This window comes from Octopus bimaculoides, chromosome 5 (assembly GCF_001194135.2).
Source record: "Octopus bimaculoides isolate UCB-OBI-ISO-001 chromosome 5, ASM119413v2, whole genome shotgun sequence".
Classification (NCBI taxonomy): Eukaryota; Metazoa; Mollusca; class Cephalopoda; order Octopoda; family Octopodidae; genus Octopus; species Octopus bimaculoides.
In genome coordinates this window covers 105,956,577-105,972,902 of record NC_068985.1, presented here as the reverse complement: position 1 = coordinate 105,972,902, position 16,326 = coordinate 105,956,577, and the positions used below count along the sequence as shown (strand labels likewise).

The following is a 16,326-nucleotide window of genomic DNA, read 5'->3' as shown; positions in this document are numbered from 1 at the left end:
TATATATATATATATATATATATATATATGAGCGAAAGAAGGCGTGTAACTGTCAAAAGATTGTCAGGTGTTCTACCAATAGAAATTTCATTTACAGAATATGAGTATAATATATATACATAAATATATATATATATATAAAGTATTTTGGCAATATACAGATGCACTCTTTGTAGCGATTTATAATTAAATCTTAATGTATGGTATAACTAATTGGTTAATTAAAAACTACTTACCAATTCCGAGGCCTCCTCGAACAGCTTCTCCACTTGACGTACATGGCCTTGTTTCTCAACTGTTAAAAAAACAAAAACAAAATCAGTATATAATTGTTGCCAGTAATTACTGTTGACGCAACCGGAGGAAAAGAGCAAAAATTAAACAGGTGTGTGTGTGTGTGTTGTGAAGTTATATTTTTTGTTAAACAACACTTGAGAAGTTATATTTTCAAAACAATACTTGTGAAGTTATATTTATGATCTGACAATCTTAAGAGATCTAGAAATCTCTGTAAAACCAGGCGAAAGGAAAGATAACAGACTTTCGAGGTGGCACAAGTGAATTACGTTACATTTTATATATTAATTATAGTGAAGGCGATCAGTCCAACTGGCAGCTGACTTGAGAAAACATTGGATTTATGAATACATTAGAGCCAAAAATTGCTGTGAAAATTCGTAAATTGAAAAAGGATCTGATAAAATGAATTGATTTACCTCCATGTGATAGAGTTATTTTTCCAATGAGATGAGTTATATCAGCAGTTAATGTGGAATATTGCTGTTGATAAGACTCCAACAACGAAGTCATGTTGTTCGAGGTGAAAACGAGTAGACGGCGCTTTCTACTTCCGCTTAGCCTCTTTCTCACCAGCGACATTAAGGAGAAGGCAGTGATTTCTACATCGCCAGCTTTTTAATCCATTAACATCGTAAGAATTCTTCATTTTTCTAACTTATAAATGATATTGTTTTATTTGTCGTTCGTTCTATTATGTTTGGGGCTATTTTTTTTATAGATGTCTTTCCCTGTTTGTTATAAATATACAATAGATTGTTCGTGTTTCGAAGCATGTCTCCAACGATCCTAAAAGCACTCACACATTTACTTTTTTAAAAGTTATTTCATGATTCATATTCACTAGTTTCTAACAGATTTGATCTCATTTAAAATAAGATATTATAAGCTAAAATAAGGTATAAACAAAGATGCTAATAACTTCAGTATAACTGATCATAGATCATATATCCACAGACATGCACATTCGAACCACGCTGTTCTCTATAAAGACTTTATAAAACGTGTATACCTTGATGTCCAATCGTCAATTTAGGTTCTAAACTCTGAAAGAAAAATAGTTTCAAGCTATCTTTAATTTTGACCCTAAAATTCTTAGATATTTGCCAGAAAACTTCAAAGTAGCTTAGTAAACAAGTTTCAAACCCGTGCTTATCTTTAGATATTTCAACCCAGCGCGATTTCTTGTGAAGGGGTTAGGGTTAGGGTTTGGGAATTCCGTCCCTAACCGTAACCCTAAAACTCTAACATCGTAGTGAAGATCGTGTGGGTGTTACGGAAAAGGCCGATCTTTGGTAAAGATCGCCGAAGACACTTTTTACGGAAAAGGCGGATATTTCGGAGTCGTATCGAAAAGATCGCCAAAAAAAAAAAAAAAAAACCAATCACCAAAGACCCCAACAATCTCATCAGGATTTGAACTTAGAAAGGTGGCATTGTTGGGTTTCTCCTCACCGGCGGTGAGTATTACAAATATACCACGTGTCTGAGTGTATTTTTAATTTAAAAACCAACGAGGGGGCCTCTACAGGATTGTTCGACCTGCAAGAAATAACGTCCAAGTTATCCTCACTGATATAATTTGGACGGAAGTAGAAAATTTAATTACTAGAAAGCAGTTTAATTTATCTGGTTTTAGTGTAACAATATATTGATGAATAATTTTTGTTTCTTCTGTTCAGTGGGAACCAATTAGAAGTATGATTACATAAATTGATCAAAATATTTCCCTGTAACCCTCACCACATAAATTTACCCTGTTAAATTGGTAAAATGGTTGCTTGCACGCCACACATTATTCTTCTTTACTAGCTAACAAATTTATTTTGTATACATAAAATCCCGACTGAAGAGTAATTTCTAAATTTTCCTCTAACTCTAAAAAAAAAGTTTAACTCTGATTACCTCCACCTGATCCTTAACGTTTAGGATCTTAATAAATGATTATCGTTTGCTCTTGCATAATTTTTTGAGATATCCCATTTTCAAAATGTGCATTTTTAAAAAAGTTATGGGGAAACAAAATCAGGGGAGGTGACAAACTTTTATAGTTTTGTCAAGGTATTTTATCGAATGAACAATAAGCAGCAACTAATTGTAATCCATTTGTGTGCAGTAAGTGCATTTTAATTAATTGTTTTCTTCAGATTTCATCTCACTTTCTATATTTCTGAAACTAGTTCAGATTAAAGTTCATATGTATTTTTCCAACATCCTCTTGTTTGGTAGAACTTTAATCAGACCCTTTCTAATTCTAGATGACTCAAAGACTTACATTCAGACGTCGACTGTCTTATAATACCAAGTCTAACCGAAGGAAGGTGTAAGTATTTTAAATGTCTCTTACAAATCTCAGCATTTTTTTGCTTTGTGTCTATCATGTCAGCATAAATGAAAGATTTTACTGGTGTAATAAATTTTACATTTGATATCCTTCCTGTCTTGGTCAGACAACATAAATGATATACAAGTGAGGTTACTATGTATGACTTTTTGGTCATAAGCCAAACATTATAAACTTTGTTCATTTTGGTCTGTTTGAGTGATAAGGGAAATGTGGAAGATAAATTACAATGTTAAGCTAAATCATCAGTAATTTTACTTCATTAATTTAATGCTTTTTTTTTTCTGTAATCATAAATTATTTAATTAGTGTAATCTATGTTAGGAAAAACATACAGAGAGATAACACCATGTTAACTTCATTGACTTTTAACCCAAAAAGCATTGGGATTTGCACTTACATAGCATGGACTGCTGAGCACATTTTATGAAAATGAGACTTCCATAAATAAAACAAAAAAATAGTTAAAATACCTTCTTAGTATATAATAGTGGCAAGTTTTACATCTGAGAAGTCATTAGTTGAACTATTAGTCCTCTTGCATTCTGGGGGGTATTGGAGCGTTTGAGTGACATTAGACCCCAACAAATGCATAAATTAAATGCATCCATCTGCGCCACGGTCGTGGCCTGTCGACCTGTGCCTGATGGCCCGTCATGCTTTAAGTGTTAATTTATCTAACATCTGCACATCTTTTCCACTGTATTTGTACCGCATGTGTGTATAAATACACACACACAAACATATAGTTGTATATTGCTTTTGTACATTTTCCATGCTAGACGAATGCAAATTATTTCAGGCATGATTTTGCAGCCAAATGCCAACTCTTAAGCTGTTTTCCAAGTAGGGGAGTCTTTATTGCACTTGTCTTTAAAAGCTCAAATACTAGACAATTTGTTCATAGAAATGTCAGCATTATTTGTAACTCAGCCTTTTTCTTTTTAAGCATAGAATGTACATGTTGGGTGTAATGCAGTTTCTGGTTACCAAATTCACTTACAAGGTATTGGTCAGTATGATGCTGCAGTTAAAGAGTTTTAAACTTGTTCAAGTTGCCACACTGTGGGACTGAACCCAAAACCGTGCAGTTGCATAGTGAACCTCTTTACCACACAAACTTATATCAGGTTATATGATAGCCTCATAGAAAAGAGTAGAGTTGGGTTGGTGGTATCTCTGGTGTTGCATTTTAAACAAACTCAACTGAAAGATAATTTTGTTAAATGTTCATATTTGTGAAATGGCTGTAAATTAATACTTATTTTCATTTATTTTCTGTGATGGTGAACAAAAACAGCTCCAAGACCCCTGGTAAGTGTGTTATTTGTTTTGTATCAAATATTAGTTTGTAGTGAAAGAGCTGATAGTCTATTAGAGATTTTGGAACCTGTTAGAGAAAGAAAAAAATCTGACTACTAGTGCAGATGGTCTTTCAAAGTATTAAAGCTTCTTTATATGGCAAGGTTTTGATTTAGGAAAATAATCAGCAAGACCAAGTCAATGAGAACTCTTTTTGGATGTTTGAGCAGCTAGAAATAGCAACCAAGTTTCCCTTGAATCATACCCTACTGACTTTATTACACTTATACCCAATGTTCTGTTTTGGTTGTCTTCAAGGAACACCACATTTACAATTAGGATGAGACCTTGATTCACAAATGACCAAATTCAGTATTGCTACTTGTGTTCTAGTTTCAATATTTAAAATATGGAGGTGAATAATCCAGAAGGATACACACATACCATAGTCCAACCCATGCCAATATGGAATATGAACATAAGACAATGATGATGACACACCTACTAAAATGTTTACATCATCATCATCGTTTAACGTCCGCTTTCCATGCTAGCATGGGTTGGACGACTTGACTGAGGACTGGTGAAACCGGATGGCAACACCAGGCTCCAATCTAAATTTGGCAGAGTTTCTACAGCTGGATGCCCTTCCTAACGTCAACCACTCAGAGACATTTTTGTCAGTAGAAATATTTATTCACCATTCCAGCATTTGGTATGTGAGCATCTTGGTTATATTGTTTATATATCTTGTTTATAATATTTTTCTTTCTTTTTTTTTTTTTTTCAGGTGGTAAACTTGTATATCTTTATGTAAAAAAACTTGGTACCATACCTCGATGTGGTGATTGCAAGGAACCTTTGAGAGGAGTAAGTTGACGCGTATTTTTCCTGATAAAGTGTTTGTACACAATGCCTCTTTCATTTTCCCATAAGATTGAAAACTAATACAAAACAGTTCAGGTTGCCTACTTCATTAGATGATTGTTTCTTGACCATTTGCAGAAGACTTGTGTAAATTAGATACTAACTACTACTGTCCCTATCATGTAATTAAGGTAGTTTTATTGGAATATAGTTTAAATTTTGAACATTCTTTATAGCTTAATCACTTTGGAACTCCTATGTATGTTATAAGCATCTTTAAAAGTATCCTGCAGTACATCTAAAAAATTCTTGTAAGTGACATTATGTATAGTCCTGGAAATTTTTTGATTGATACTGGACTCCTAACTACATGGTCCAGTTTCAGTCCCACTGCATAACACATGGGACAAGTGTTTTCTACTACAGCTGCAAGCTGACCAAATCCTTGTAAATGGATTTGGTAGACAAAATGAAAGAAGCTCATCATCATCATCATCGTTTAATATCTGCTTTCCATGCTGGCATGGGTTGGACGGTTTGACTGAGGACCGGCAAGCCAGAAGGCTGTGGTCTGATCTGAAAAGGTTTCTACAGCTGGAAGCCCTTCCTAACGCCAACCACTCCAAGAGTGTAGTAGGTGCTTTTTACATGCCACCGGCACGAGGGCCAGTCAGGCGGTACCGGCATCAACCATGCTTGAATGGTGCTTTTTATGTGCCACTGGCATGGGAGTCAGTTATATATTGATATATGTGTGTGTGTGTCTTACCACTGCTTGACAACTGGTGTTGATGTGTTTACGTCACTGTAACTTAGAAGTTCAGCAAAAGAGACTGATAGAATAAGGCTTTAAAAAACCCAGCGTTGATTCATTTGACTAAAATGTCTTCAAAGCATTGCCCAACATGGCTGGAGACTAGTAAAAGATAAAATATCTTCATTTGTACCACACCAACTATAATGCTTGAAACATCTGACATATTTTGGGGCATTTCAGAAATTTTTTATAGGTTTATTGGGAAGAGTATTTCTTCAAAAAATCTGTCTTCTATTCAATTTGTGTCAAAAAGGCCTACAAGAGGTTCATCTCAATTTCTATTTCTTCTTTCTCATTTTTACTGCTTTTGACACAGTTGTATTCCAAACATCCACTTAATGAGTTATTCAAACTCTTCGTTATTTTCATAATTAATCCTTTAGCATTCCTTATTACTCAGTTAAATGTAGTGCTAAATTTATTCACCTTGTTTTGAATTAATCATACATTATCTTGTAGCTTCAAGATTTTGATGATGTGATTGTTATTTTTAGAATGACATTGTAGAATAGGTGTGAGAGGTTAGGTCTAGTTAGTTTGGGTTGGATATGGCCAGTTTAATTCAAACAAATGTAGTGTGTTTCAATGGAAATATGCTGACTAAAAGGATAAAATCTTTGTCAAAATCCAGTCAGTAGCATTTTTGAAAATGTCAGCCACAGAAACACTGGCTGTTAAAATTGTATACCAAGTCTTGTACTATTTTATTGGTCTTTTACTGAACTGCTAAGTTAAGGGGCATAAACAAACCGTCAACAGGTTAAGTGGTTGGGGACGGACGAACCCGAAGCCATATGGTTGCAAAGCGAGCTTCTTAACTACACATAGCTGTACCCAGCAATTTAAAATTTTATAAGGCAGGACTTACGAGCATGTTTTAATGTCTAAAAATTTGTGGTGATTTTTGTTTCATTTGTTCAATTCAGATCACTCCAGCCAGACCCATTAAATGGATGTCTATGTCCCGACGACACAAGAAGGTATCCCGAGCATATGGAGGTTCTAGGTGTCACAAATGTGTTAGAAACAGGTATGTTTTCGCATTTGATACAATAAGTAAGATGCAAGTGTATTTTACAAGTTCAATAGTCAGTGACACATTGATCTTGGTGGTTGTTTTCAGTTTCTTTATCCTGATCTTAAAGGTTCCATAAGTCAGCAGAAAGGGTCAGTTGACAGTCAGTATGTACTGAGTAGGTTTACACTGTGGTTTGTGTTTAAATAGTTATGGAAATATGATAACCAGTCAATTAAAATTAACTCAACTGTGAGAGCAAGGTTCATTAATTTCTGACTGAATTTTTATATTTGACTAATTCAATGTAACACCAGATGTGGAATGGTTGTCTTTGTGTTGTGTTGTGAAGTAAAGATGGTTTTGTTGTTCCTCCCAAAAGCATGTCTGAGTTTGTTAGTTGATAGATTGAGGAATTATTACCTTGCTTGGAAATGGCTAATGGTTGGCATCGAGAAGGACTCAAGCCATGAATATTCTACCTTAACAGTCTCATTAGGCCCATGCAAGCATCGGAAAGTAGATGTTAAAATTATATATATATATATATATACATACAGTTATTATTGTAAAAATATATTTAGCCATTACTTGTCCAATATGATGATTTTAAGCACTGGGCTATGACTAATTGCCTGATTCTAGCGTGCTTCACTGATGTTTGACAAGTTTTTTAATATTTGTTACTACAGCTATTTTATTTTGATAATCTGACATGTGTTCAACCAATGAATTTATAAATTGCTTGGGGATCTAAATTTTTCTGCTCATTCTTTCCAATCAATCAATCAATTAAGTCAGTATTGTATCACTTGAGATGTTAACCTCAGATTAATTCATGGACTACATTGGTGACCTGCAGCTATGTCTTCATTTGCCACTTCAGAGACCAATGTGAGGTCATGAATACCATTGTACATTGTAGCTAAGTGTATTATGTCCTCATTCTGTGGGGATTAGGTTTCACAGCAGTAAGGATTAATCACTACCAATATCGGGAACATAAATATTTCAATATACTACTGATCAGTCAATTACAATGAATTAAGCACTGAACTGTGACTATCTTCTGAAAACAGCAAGGTTCATTAATTTCTGACTGAATTTTTATATTTGACTAATTCAATGTTACACCAGATGTGGAATGGTAGTCTCTGTGTTGTGTTGTGAAGTACAGATGGTTTTGATGTCATCGTCATTTTTTTTATGTCCACTTCCGTGCTGGCATAAACTGGATGGTTAGACAGGATCCAACTTGCCTGAGTCTGTAAATTTCATGTCAGTAATTATTGATTAGTTGATTACTAACGAAATACACTCTCAGTTATTGTATTGTAAAAATATATTTAGCTATTACTTGTCCAATATGATGATTTAAGCACTGGGCTATGACAAATTGTCTGATTCTAGTGTGCTTCACTGATTTTTGACAAGTTTTTAAATATTTGTTACTACAGCTATTTTATTTTGATAATCTGACGTGTTCCAATATGTCAGATACCAATATCGGGAACATAAATATTTCAATATACTACTGATCAGTCAATTACAATGAATTAAGCACTGAACTGTGACTATCTTCTGAAAACAGCAAGCTTCATTGATCTCTGACTGAATTTTTATATTTGACTAATTCAATGTTATACCAGATGTGGAATGGTTGTGTATGAAAGATGGTTTTGATGTCGTCGTTATTGTTTTTATGTCCACTTCCATGCTGGCGTAAGCTGGATGGTTAGACAGGATCCAACTTGCCTAAGTCTCTAAATTTCATGTCATTAATTAGTGATTAGTTGATTACTAATGAAATACACTCTTTAATGTAAGTTGTCACTTGGTACTAGAAATAATGTTGCGCATGTATGATTGTTAATTACATTATATTTAAGGGAAAACCTACTCAAGAAAAATGTTGTTAATAATGGACAAAACCATAAATATTAGTGCGAACAGGGTTCTGTGATTAAAAGTGAGTGTTACCACCATACAGGTGGTTGTCTACATTTCTAGTTTTTTGTGAAGTTCTCCAGCCATAGAAATTCGTTTGATGGAATTCCATCTAATGTATATAAGCATGAAAAAGGGACATTGAAATTATGCATATATTTGTGTGTACACAAACACACACACACCTATACTTGTTTATCACTGTGGTTTGGTTCTAATTAGCACAGTGATAAATAAATCATCTCCATGTTGGAATAAATGTTAGGTCCATTGACACCAAACTTGCAGCCCTCAGCAGTGAAGCTTTTCACTGTCATATTTTCTTGATCCTCTCCAATTTCTTGTGAATAGAATACACTCTTCTACTTCATTTGTTAGGATCAGGTATCTTTGTATTTTTCTTTCCACCTGTCCAATGTCGAAGGGTACAGCTACATAAAACCATGTAAAAAAATAAGTAACCTTGTAACACATTCATGTAAAGACAAGCAATAATCAGTGAACATTGGGTAGCTGAATATCATGGGTTATCACTGGGACATGTTTTTATGATACGAGCAGAATCTTCAATTGATTATTGATCTGTATTATCACAAATCAGTCTGTGATCAGTGTAACATGGTTCACAGTTGAGCATAGTGTGTTATCCCAGATCAGTTATAAACATGGCTATGTGTGTGCATATTCATAAATATATATAATATATATATACGCACACAAGTGTGCATTACTGAGTGCCTATTTCCCATTGTTTTTACATTTATGCACTGGTTATAAACAAAAGCTTCACTTTATATAAACGGTGCCATGTTTGTTCCTGCCAAAAACATGTCTGAGTTTGTTTGTTGATAGATTGAGGGATTATTACTTTGCTTGGAAATGGCTAATGGTTGGCATCGAGAAGGACTCAAGCCATGAATATTCTACCTTAACAGTCTCATTTGGCCCATGCAAGCATCGAAAAGTAGATGTTAAAATTATATATATATATATATATATATATATATATATACATACAGTTATTATTGTAAAAATATATTTAGCTATTACTTGTCCAATATGATGATTTTAAGCACTGGGCTATGACTAATTGTCTGATTCTAGCGTGCTTCACTGATGTTTGACAAGTTTTTTAATATTTGTTACTACAGCTATTTTATTTTGATAATCTGACCTGTTCAACCAATGAATTTATAAATTGCTTGGGGATCTAAATTTTTCTGCTCATTCTTTCCAATCAATCAATCAATTCAGTCAGTATTGTATCACTTGAGATGTTAACCTCAGATTAATTCATAAACTACATTGGCGACCTGCAGCTATGTCTTCATTTGCCACTTCAGAGACCAATGTGAGGTCATGAATACCATCGTACATTGTAGCTAAGTGTATTATGTCCTCATTCTGTGGGTATTAGGTTTCGCAGCAGTAAGGATTAATCACTGTACCAATATCGGGAACATAAATATTTCAATATACTACTTATCTGTCAATTACAATGCATTAAGCACTGAATTGTGACTATCTTCTTAAAACAGTATTATTGGTGGGCTGATGTTATTATTGTGTATCTATTTGATATTTTATGTGAAATACTTTTGAATTAGGTGCTTATGGTTTCTGAAAGTTTTTGATATATGAAACTGGAACGGAAGAGCTAGCTTCACATAAATTAATCATTCCTTGTATATGTTGTAATTAGTAGAAACAACAGGCTTAACTTTTAATAACTGAAGTGCCTTTAGTTTTGTTACCTCGAAGTATTAAGTTCAAATTGTTCAGGGGCTGGCTTAATTTGCTTTATCTCTCTTTAAAATCAATTATATACAACGTATTGGTCAGATAACTGAGAATTAATTGCCTTCTGTATGCTTTAACCCTTTAGCATTTAAACTGGCCATATCTGGTCAAAATATTCTTGTTGTTTTATGTTTAAATTGGCCAGATCCAACCTCACACACCTTACCTGAGTCATTCTTAAAATTAATAATCACATTGAATTCTCAAAAATATAAGATAATGTGTGATTAATTCAGAACTGTGAATATATAAGCATTACATTTGAAAAAAGTAATCTGAATGCTGAAGGGTTATTCATGTACTCAGAAAATTGTATTAATGATTTTGGCTGATACAACTAAAAGGTCAAGTTATATTACAACACTAACTGTACCATGAAATTTCATTGAACTGGTTCCTTGCAGAATTGAATTCTTTATTGCAGGAAATTTTAATGTTTTATGACCACTTCCTGAAGTAATCTGATCTAATTTGTATAGCTAAGTGCCTAATAGTAGACAGGACAAGAATTAACCTATTAGAGGCTGCAGGATGTGTGTGTGTGTTTGTATATGTTTAGATGTACACAAAAGGGATATCAAATATGATGTACAAACCCATTAGTCATGGGTTGTAGAAGAATATTTGGGTGTTGAATTACTTGGTCAAATATGATGACTTAAGCACTGGGCTATGATTAACTGATTCTAGCGTGCTTCACTGATTTTTGACAAGTTTCTTTCAATTTCACTACAGCTAATTTGTTTTGATAATTTGATTGAGATAATAGTCTTAGTCATCTAAAGAAAATATGAATGAAACTAATGAATCAATAAATAGCTTGGCAGTCTGTGTTTGCACTTTGCTTATTCTTTCAAACTAACCTATATCTGAGACAACTTCATTGCATTTATCAGCTTAGAGGCTAAGTCAGATTTTGAAACCAATTGACATTTTATTATCTGAAACTATAGAGTTTTCAACCCCTGGTTATTGCAAGGACTGCCTTGGTGACCTGCAGCTGTGGTATTTCTGTTAATCCAAATATATGGTTGTGCTAATGATAGCATTGCAGAGATTGCCCAGTGAATATCTTTTATAAGACTATGAAGATAAAATGTCCAAAGAGATCTGGGGTTTGGGAACTTTTGGCATGCTATCAGTTGAGTAGTTTGAAGTTTTGCATATATAGCCAAAATCTTTCAGTCTCTTCTTTGCTTAATAATAATAGTGTATGTCATGTTAAGAGCATTTATTTAAAACTGTAGAATGAAAGGACATGTAAATTATTTGGATGTTATTGAATTATGTGGTCAAATATGATGACTTAAGCACTGGGCTATGACTGATTCTGATTCTAAAGTGCTTCACTGACTTTTGACCAGGTTTAGCTTATTGAATGACACCACTCTGACAGTGGGCAGGATGAGATTTGAAGTTATGGCTATATGTGTCTACTGTAGACCTTCTATCAACCTAAATATGAGTGTTAATGGCAGTGCAGCAGGTTGCCCAGAGAATGTTTATGTATTGCCATAGTAGATATAGTATGGCCAATGGTGACTTAATTTTCCAATTTAAACTGGTGAATGCTTTTATCAGATACTAGATGTCCAATGTTGTCATATAACAGATGCTCATCCTGTAGGGAATTGATTCACACTAATAAAGGAAAAAGAATTCATTGAATCAATGTCAGAAACAAAGGTGTTGTATGTATCACTCAGCAGTATTTAGATTTACCAACTGCTGGTATATGGGTTCAGATTTTTGGTCTTTTATCAAGTATTCATATAAAAAAATGATTAGTTGAATGAAGTGTTACAAACTTTGGTCATCTACAGTTTATTGGAGTTTCTTGTGATTCTTTTTGATGTTGTGTGAAATGGCAGACTGGTAAAAGTTTATTGTAATAAATTTAATAGCTTTACATTATTTGAGATTCTCTGCTAAAATTTGTTTTTCTTTAAAATCCAGTAGGATATACGGAGTTCATTTGAAGGAAGGGAAGTCATAACAGCAGTATGTATTGAGAAATGTGTAAATGGACTTGATAGGTTACCGGCTGATGTCTTAGAGAAATCACATTGTTGGTGATACAGCAGTCTATTGCAGCTATATGGTGTGTTTGCGGCTAAGTGAAGTGCTGACAATTCACTTCTGCACTGAAATAGGCTCCCAGTCTCTGTATTATGAATGGTTATGCGGACCACTCCTAACAAAAGCCAGAGTTTCCTTCGACCACTACATATAAAATATTAAGAAAAAAAAATTATTTACATATACTTTTATTTTAGTTGTTTACACTATTTTACACTCGTCAATACTCTTATACATTCAAAGTTCACAAATTTCCTTATTTAAATTATGAATCGTATTCCTTTCCTGTAAATAAAAATAGCTGAAAGCATATAATCTGGGATTATAAGAAATTTTTGTTTGGTGTCGTTGAATTGGTCAAATATGATGACTTAAGCACTGGGCTATGATTCACTATTTTGATTCTAGTGTGCTTCACTGACTTTTGACTGAGTTTTTAACTAATTGAATGAGAGATGGTTTTGGTACTTTGGCAATGTCCCATTTTGCAATGGTTTGTTCTGGTTAACTTCTAGATATTATGGTGTTGATCACCTAAGAAATATTCTGCCTGTTTCATTTAATTTTTAAAATAAGACTTAGTAGGTTGATGTTTAAAATGACAATTCTGAATTTTAAATCATAGAACCAGTGCTGATTTCAAGCTGGTTGATACCTAAAAGTTTAAAAAGGTATCATGTTATGTTGGTAAACTTGGCTACTTACAGTAAATAATTACTTCAAAGTTTAGAATCCTTATAAGAGGATCCTTGTTCAAATAGTCTTCTACATTCTAGAATGTATAAACTTTCAATGTAACTTGTAACTTTTTTTTTAATTTTTATGATTGTTAACCATATATGGATACACTTTTTTGCTGCATTCACATCACAGTTTTCCCTTTCATGCTGAATTAGTTAACTAGATAGTGTAGCCCTTGTGATACCAGCCTGTCCAAGATGGCCTCTGGTCCTGAATAGCTTAATAATCAAACAATCAACCTTCATTTAAATTCCTCTAAAATACTTATTATTAAGCATCAAAATTCCATTGTAATTTTATATACAAATTCTTGTCAGATGTTATGGTCAGGAACATATCCTATGATAACATTGCTGATTTATCAGACTTCTGATAAAACACTGGGTTGCTGTCTAACTTAAGATTCAGATGTGCTTTTTCAATTAATATCAAATTCAAACACAAATGAGCCCCTATGTGGTCATTTAAGTTATTAGAAATAGCAGTCAAATCTCTACTATCTTAATTAGTCATAATAGCTGGAATATCTTTTTAGATCAAAGCTTATGCTTAATTAGCATAAAATACAATTCACTTTGTAAAATAGTTTAATTAACCTAATGTTGAAGAAAGGAGACTTGTCGTATTACGTTTTATTTTCATTGTATTTTTGCTGTGACCAATCCCAAATCTTTTGAATCTTTCATAGTTTACCTGACTTTTACCTCTGTCATCCAGGAGTATCATCAGCAATTGATTATACTCTACACATTCTTCTGTGTATTTTTTTGTATTACTATGAAACTTTTTTTTTTTTTTTAACCAGGATTGTGCGAGCATTCCTTATTGAAGAACAGAAGATTGTGGTCCGTGTACTGAAGGCACAAGAAGGCATGAAAAAATAAATTTTCATGGCATGTTAATAAATTTTGCTCTGTAAGTCTTTTGTTGTGTTAGTCATTTATCTCCAGTTTTGGCTACATTTAATGACATAAAAGTACTGTAATTATTATAAAGTTATATATATATATAAATAATAATAATAAAGGAGTTACGACGCAAAAACGTATATATTCAAATGAACATATTTCTCTTCAATATATATTTCAGTATAAAGAATTCATTAAGAGACTTAATAAATCAAAATTTCTTTACACATCATTCAGGAATAAATATAACATAAGAAAAAATACATTCGGTTTAAAAACACAAACCGTTCATGGCGAAAAAATTTCACAATTACAAAAACCAAACAAAATTTTTAAGACTGTCACCAAAATACACGAAACAATCTGGATTTACCTATTCAGTAACTTTTTCTTTTACACAAAATATTGACATCAATCATATTACATTAGCAGTAATAGCTGATCGATCACCTGGTCTGTTTTCTGTTAGTTGCTAAATGATATTTACACATTTGATTCCCAACTTGTGTAAATTTATCTCCTGTTACATCTTACTTTCCTTGTATTCTTTATTCATCTAAGAGTACTCACTTTCTCTAAATACATTTAGTGCATAACTGTAGAAGTGTGTGCCCTGTTGTTTTCTGACCTTATAACTTTATGAAAAACGGATGTTTTTTTAACAAAATTTTCTACTAATATGTTTTAAGTATGTAGATGAAAATTATAAAGTGAGTTCTGGACTTGGGAAAGACAATTTCTGAATGTAAAGGGTTTTCAAATCAAGAAATAACTGCTGTGGAGTTTCAACTTAAATTTTCAATTTTTTAAATTACATATAATTTTACTCTATATGTGACAAATTTTGCTGAAAATTTCCCTTGCAAATTCCGTCTGACCCATGCAAACATGGAAAAATGCATATTAAAATGAATCAATGGGGTATATGTGAATTTATTTTACTTAGTAATTTCCTTCAGACATTGATAAATTACAGTATTTTACAATAGTTACCCATATCCATTCAAGGCTAATAATATGCACATGAAAGTTGGCATTTATGTAGAATTGAGATAATTTTAAATTTTACTTATTTTATCTGTAATTATAGTTTTGAGGCAAACTATGTTGTAGATTTCTATAAGAACTTTTGTTGCAGTCCACATATGGCTTCAATATATTAATAAATAAAAATAAAATTGTCTTAGAAAAACTGGTCTTAAATGAACAATTTATAGAATTAAATAGAAGTGTATACCAGGTGTATTCTAACCTATGCAAGTATGGAACAGTAGGTGTTAAAATGATGGTTAATCAGGGAACAATGTGTCCATGAACATTTATTCACAGGGCCTCCTAGGCTGGTGGACAGAAGGGAAGAAGGTATCTTCAAATTAGCAGTTCAGCCTAAATGCTTGCAACTGAGTTTAATCTTTAAATTTTAATGGTTGTCACTTGATCCAAGGAAACAGCTTGCACAGACGATTTTATACTGATCAGTGTTTGTACTGCACATTAGTTCACTCCTTTCATCAAATAGACATTTCCTATACAGGTGCACAGTGTGCTACACATCAGTTGTCAGTAATCATACAGCTATCTCTATATCTATAAAACAGATGTTTGTGTGTGTGTGTACCTGAATGTTGTTTATGCACGTCCACAAATTAGCACGCATGTCGCTCCAATTTTAGGAGGAGATTCGGAATGACCTTATGTGCATTTTGGCCAATTTTTTTCTCTCAGAGGCACCCGCGTATAGCTGTAAAAATCGATAAACTTTTACGAATTTTGAAGTTTGTTGACATGGCGAAGTCAAATCTGTGTGTACGCACGTGAAGGAGAGAGAGAAAGAAAGAAAGAAATAGTGTGTTTGTGACTGGGGGAGGGGGTACAGTGTTTGCTAAGAGTTTACTTTGCTAGTGTCTAAATAAAAAAACAAAACAAAAGAACGGAAATGTGGAAAGGGAGGCAGAAAGCATATTAGGAATGAAAATGTAGTTAAGACAAAGTGTAAAATGTAAAAGGCATTTTTTTTTCTTAAACATGAGATATAGTTTAAAATATACGATGTTTTTGAAAGACACTATATTCTATAATGAGATTATATATACTTTCTCACACAATTCAAATATATTTATTTTAAATCGTTCATCTTTCTCCCTCCTCATATATACTACTTTGGGAGCGAAAGAGTTTTGTTTATATTTCACAACTATGAAACAAAAAC

At 33.1% G+C, this 16,326-nt stretch overlaps 2 protein-coding genes across 3 annotated transcripts in view; one reads left to right on the top strand and one right to left on the bottom strand.

The window, feature by feature from the left end:
* LOC106881100 (vesicle transport through interaction with t-SNAREs homolog 1A) overlaps window positions 1-879 on the bottom strand; it is a 15,026-nt gene extending 14,147 nt beyond the window's left edge. For both annotated transcript variants that reach the window (XM_014931328.2, XM_014931327.2), the window contains exons 1-2: window positions 717-879; window positions 237-295 (exon numbers count right to left, since the gene is read on the bottom strand). In XM_014931328.2, the coding sequence (XP_014786814.1) occupies window positions 237-295; window positions 717-879 (222 nt within the window). The remainder of the gene's footprint in view (window positions 1-236; window positions 296-716) is intronic.
* Window positions 809-14,128, top strand: LOC106881101 (60S ribosomal protein L34). The gene is made up of 6 exons (XM_014931330.2): window positions 809-931; window positions 2,556-2,620; window positions 3,942-3,955; window positions 4,734-4,813; window positions 6,554-6,657; window positions 14,015-14,128. The coding sequence occupies exons 2-6, from the start codon at window positions 2,556-2,558 to the stop codon at window positions 14,091-14,093; spliced, it is 342 nt and encodes a 113-aa protein (XP_014786816.1). The 5' UTR covers window positions 809-931; the 3' UTR covers window positions 14,094-14,128.
* Window positions 14,129-16,326: the final 2,198 nt, after the last annotated feature.

What these genes read in the sequence shown, in the direction of transcription:
- LOC106881101 (XM_014931330.2), top strand. Translation starts at nt 2,556, where the DNA reads ATGACTCAAAGACTTACATTCAGACGTCGACTGTCTTATAATACCAAG. An exon ending in GCAAGGAACCTTTGAGAGGA is followed by an intron (nt 4,814 to 6,553) that starts GTAAGTTGACGC and finishes TGTTCAATTCAG; the next exon opens with ATCACTCCAGCCAGACCCAT. An exon ending in CACAAATGTGTTAGAAACAG is followed by an intron (nt 6,658 to 14,014) that starts GTATGTTTTCGC and finishes TTTTTTAACCAG; the next exon opens with GATTGTGCGAGCATTCCTTA.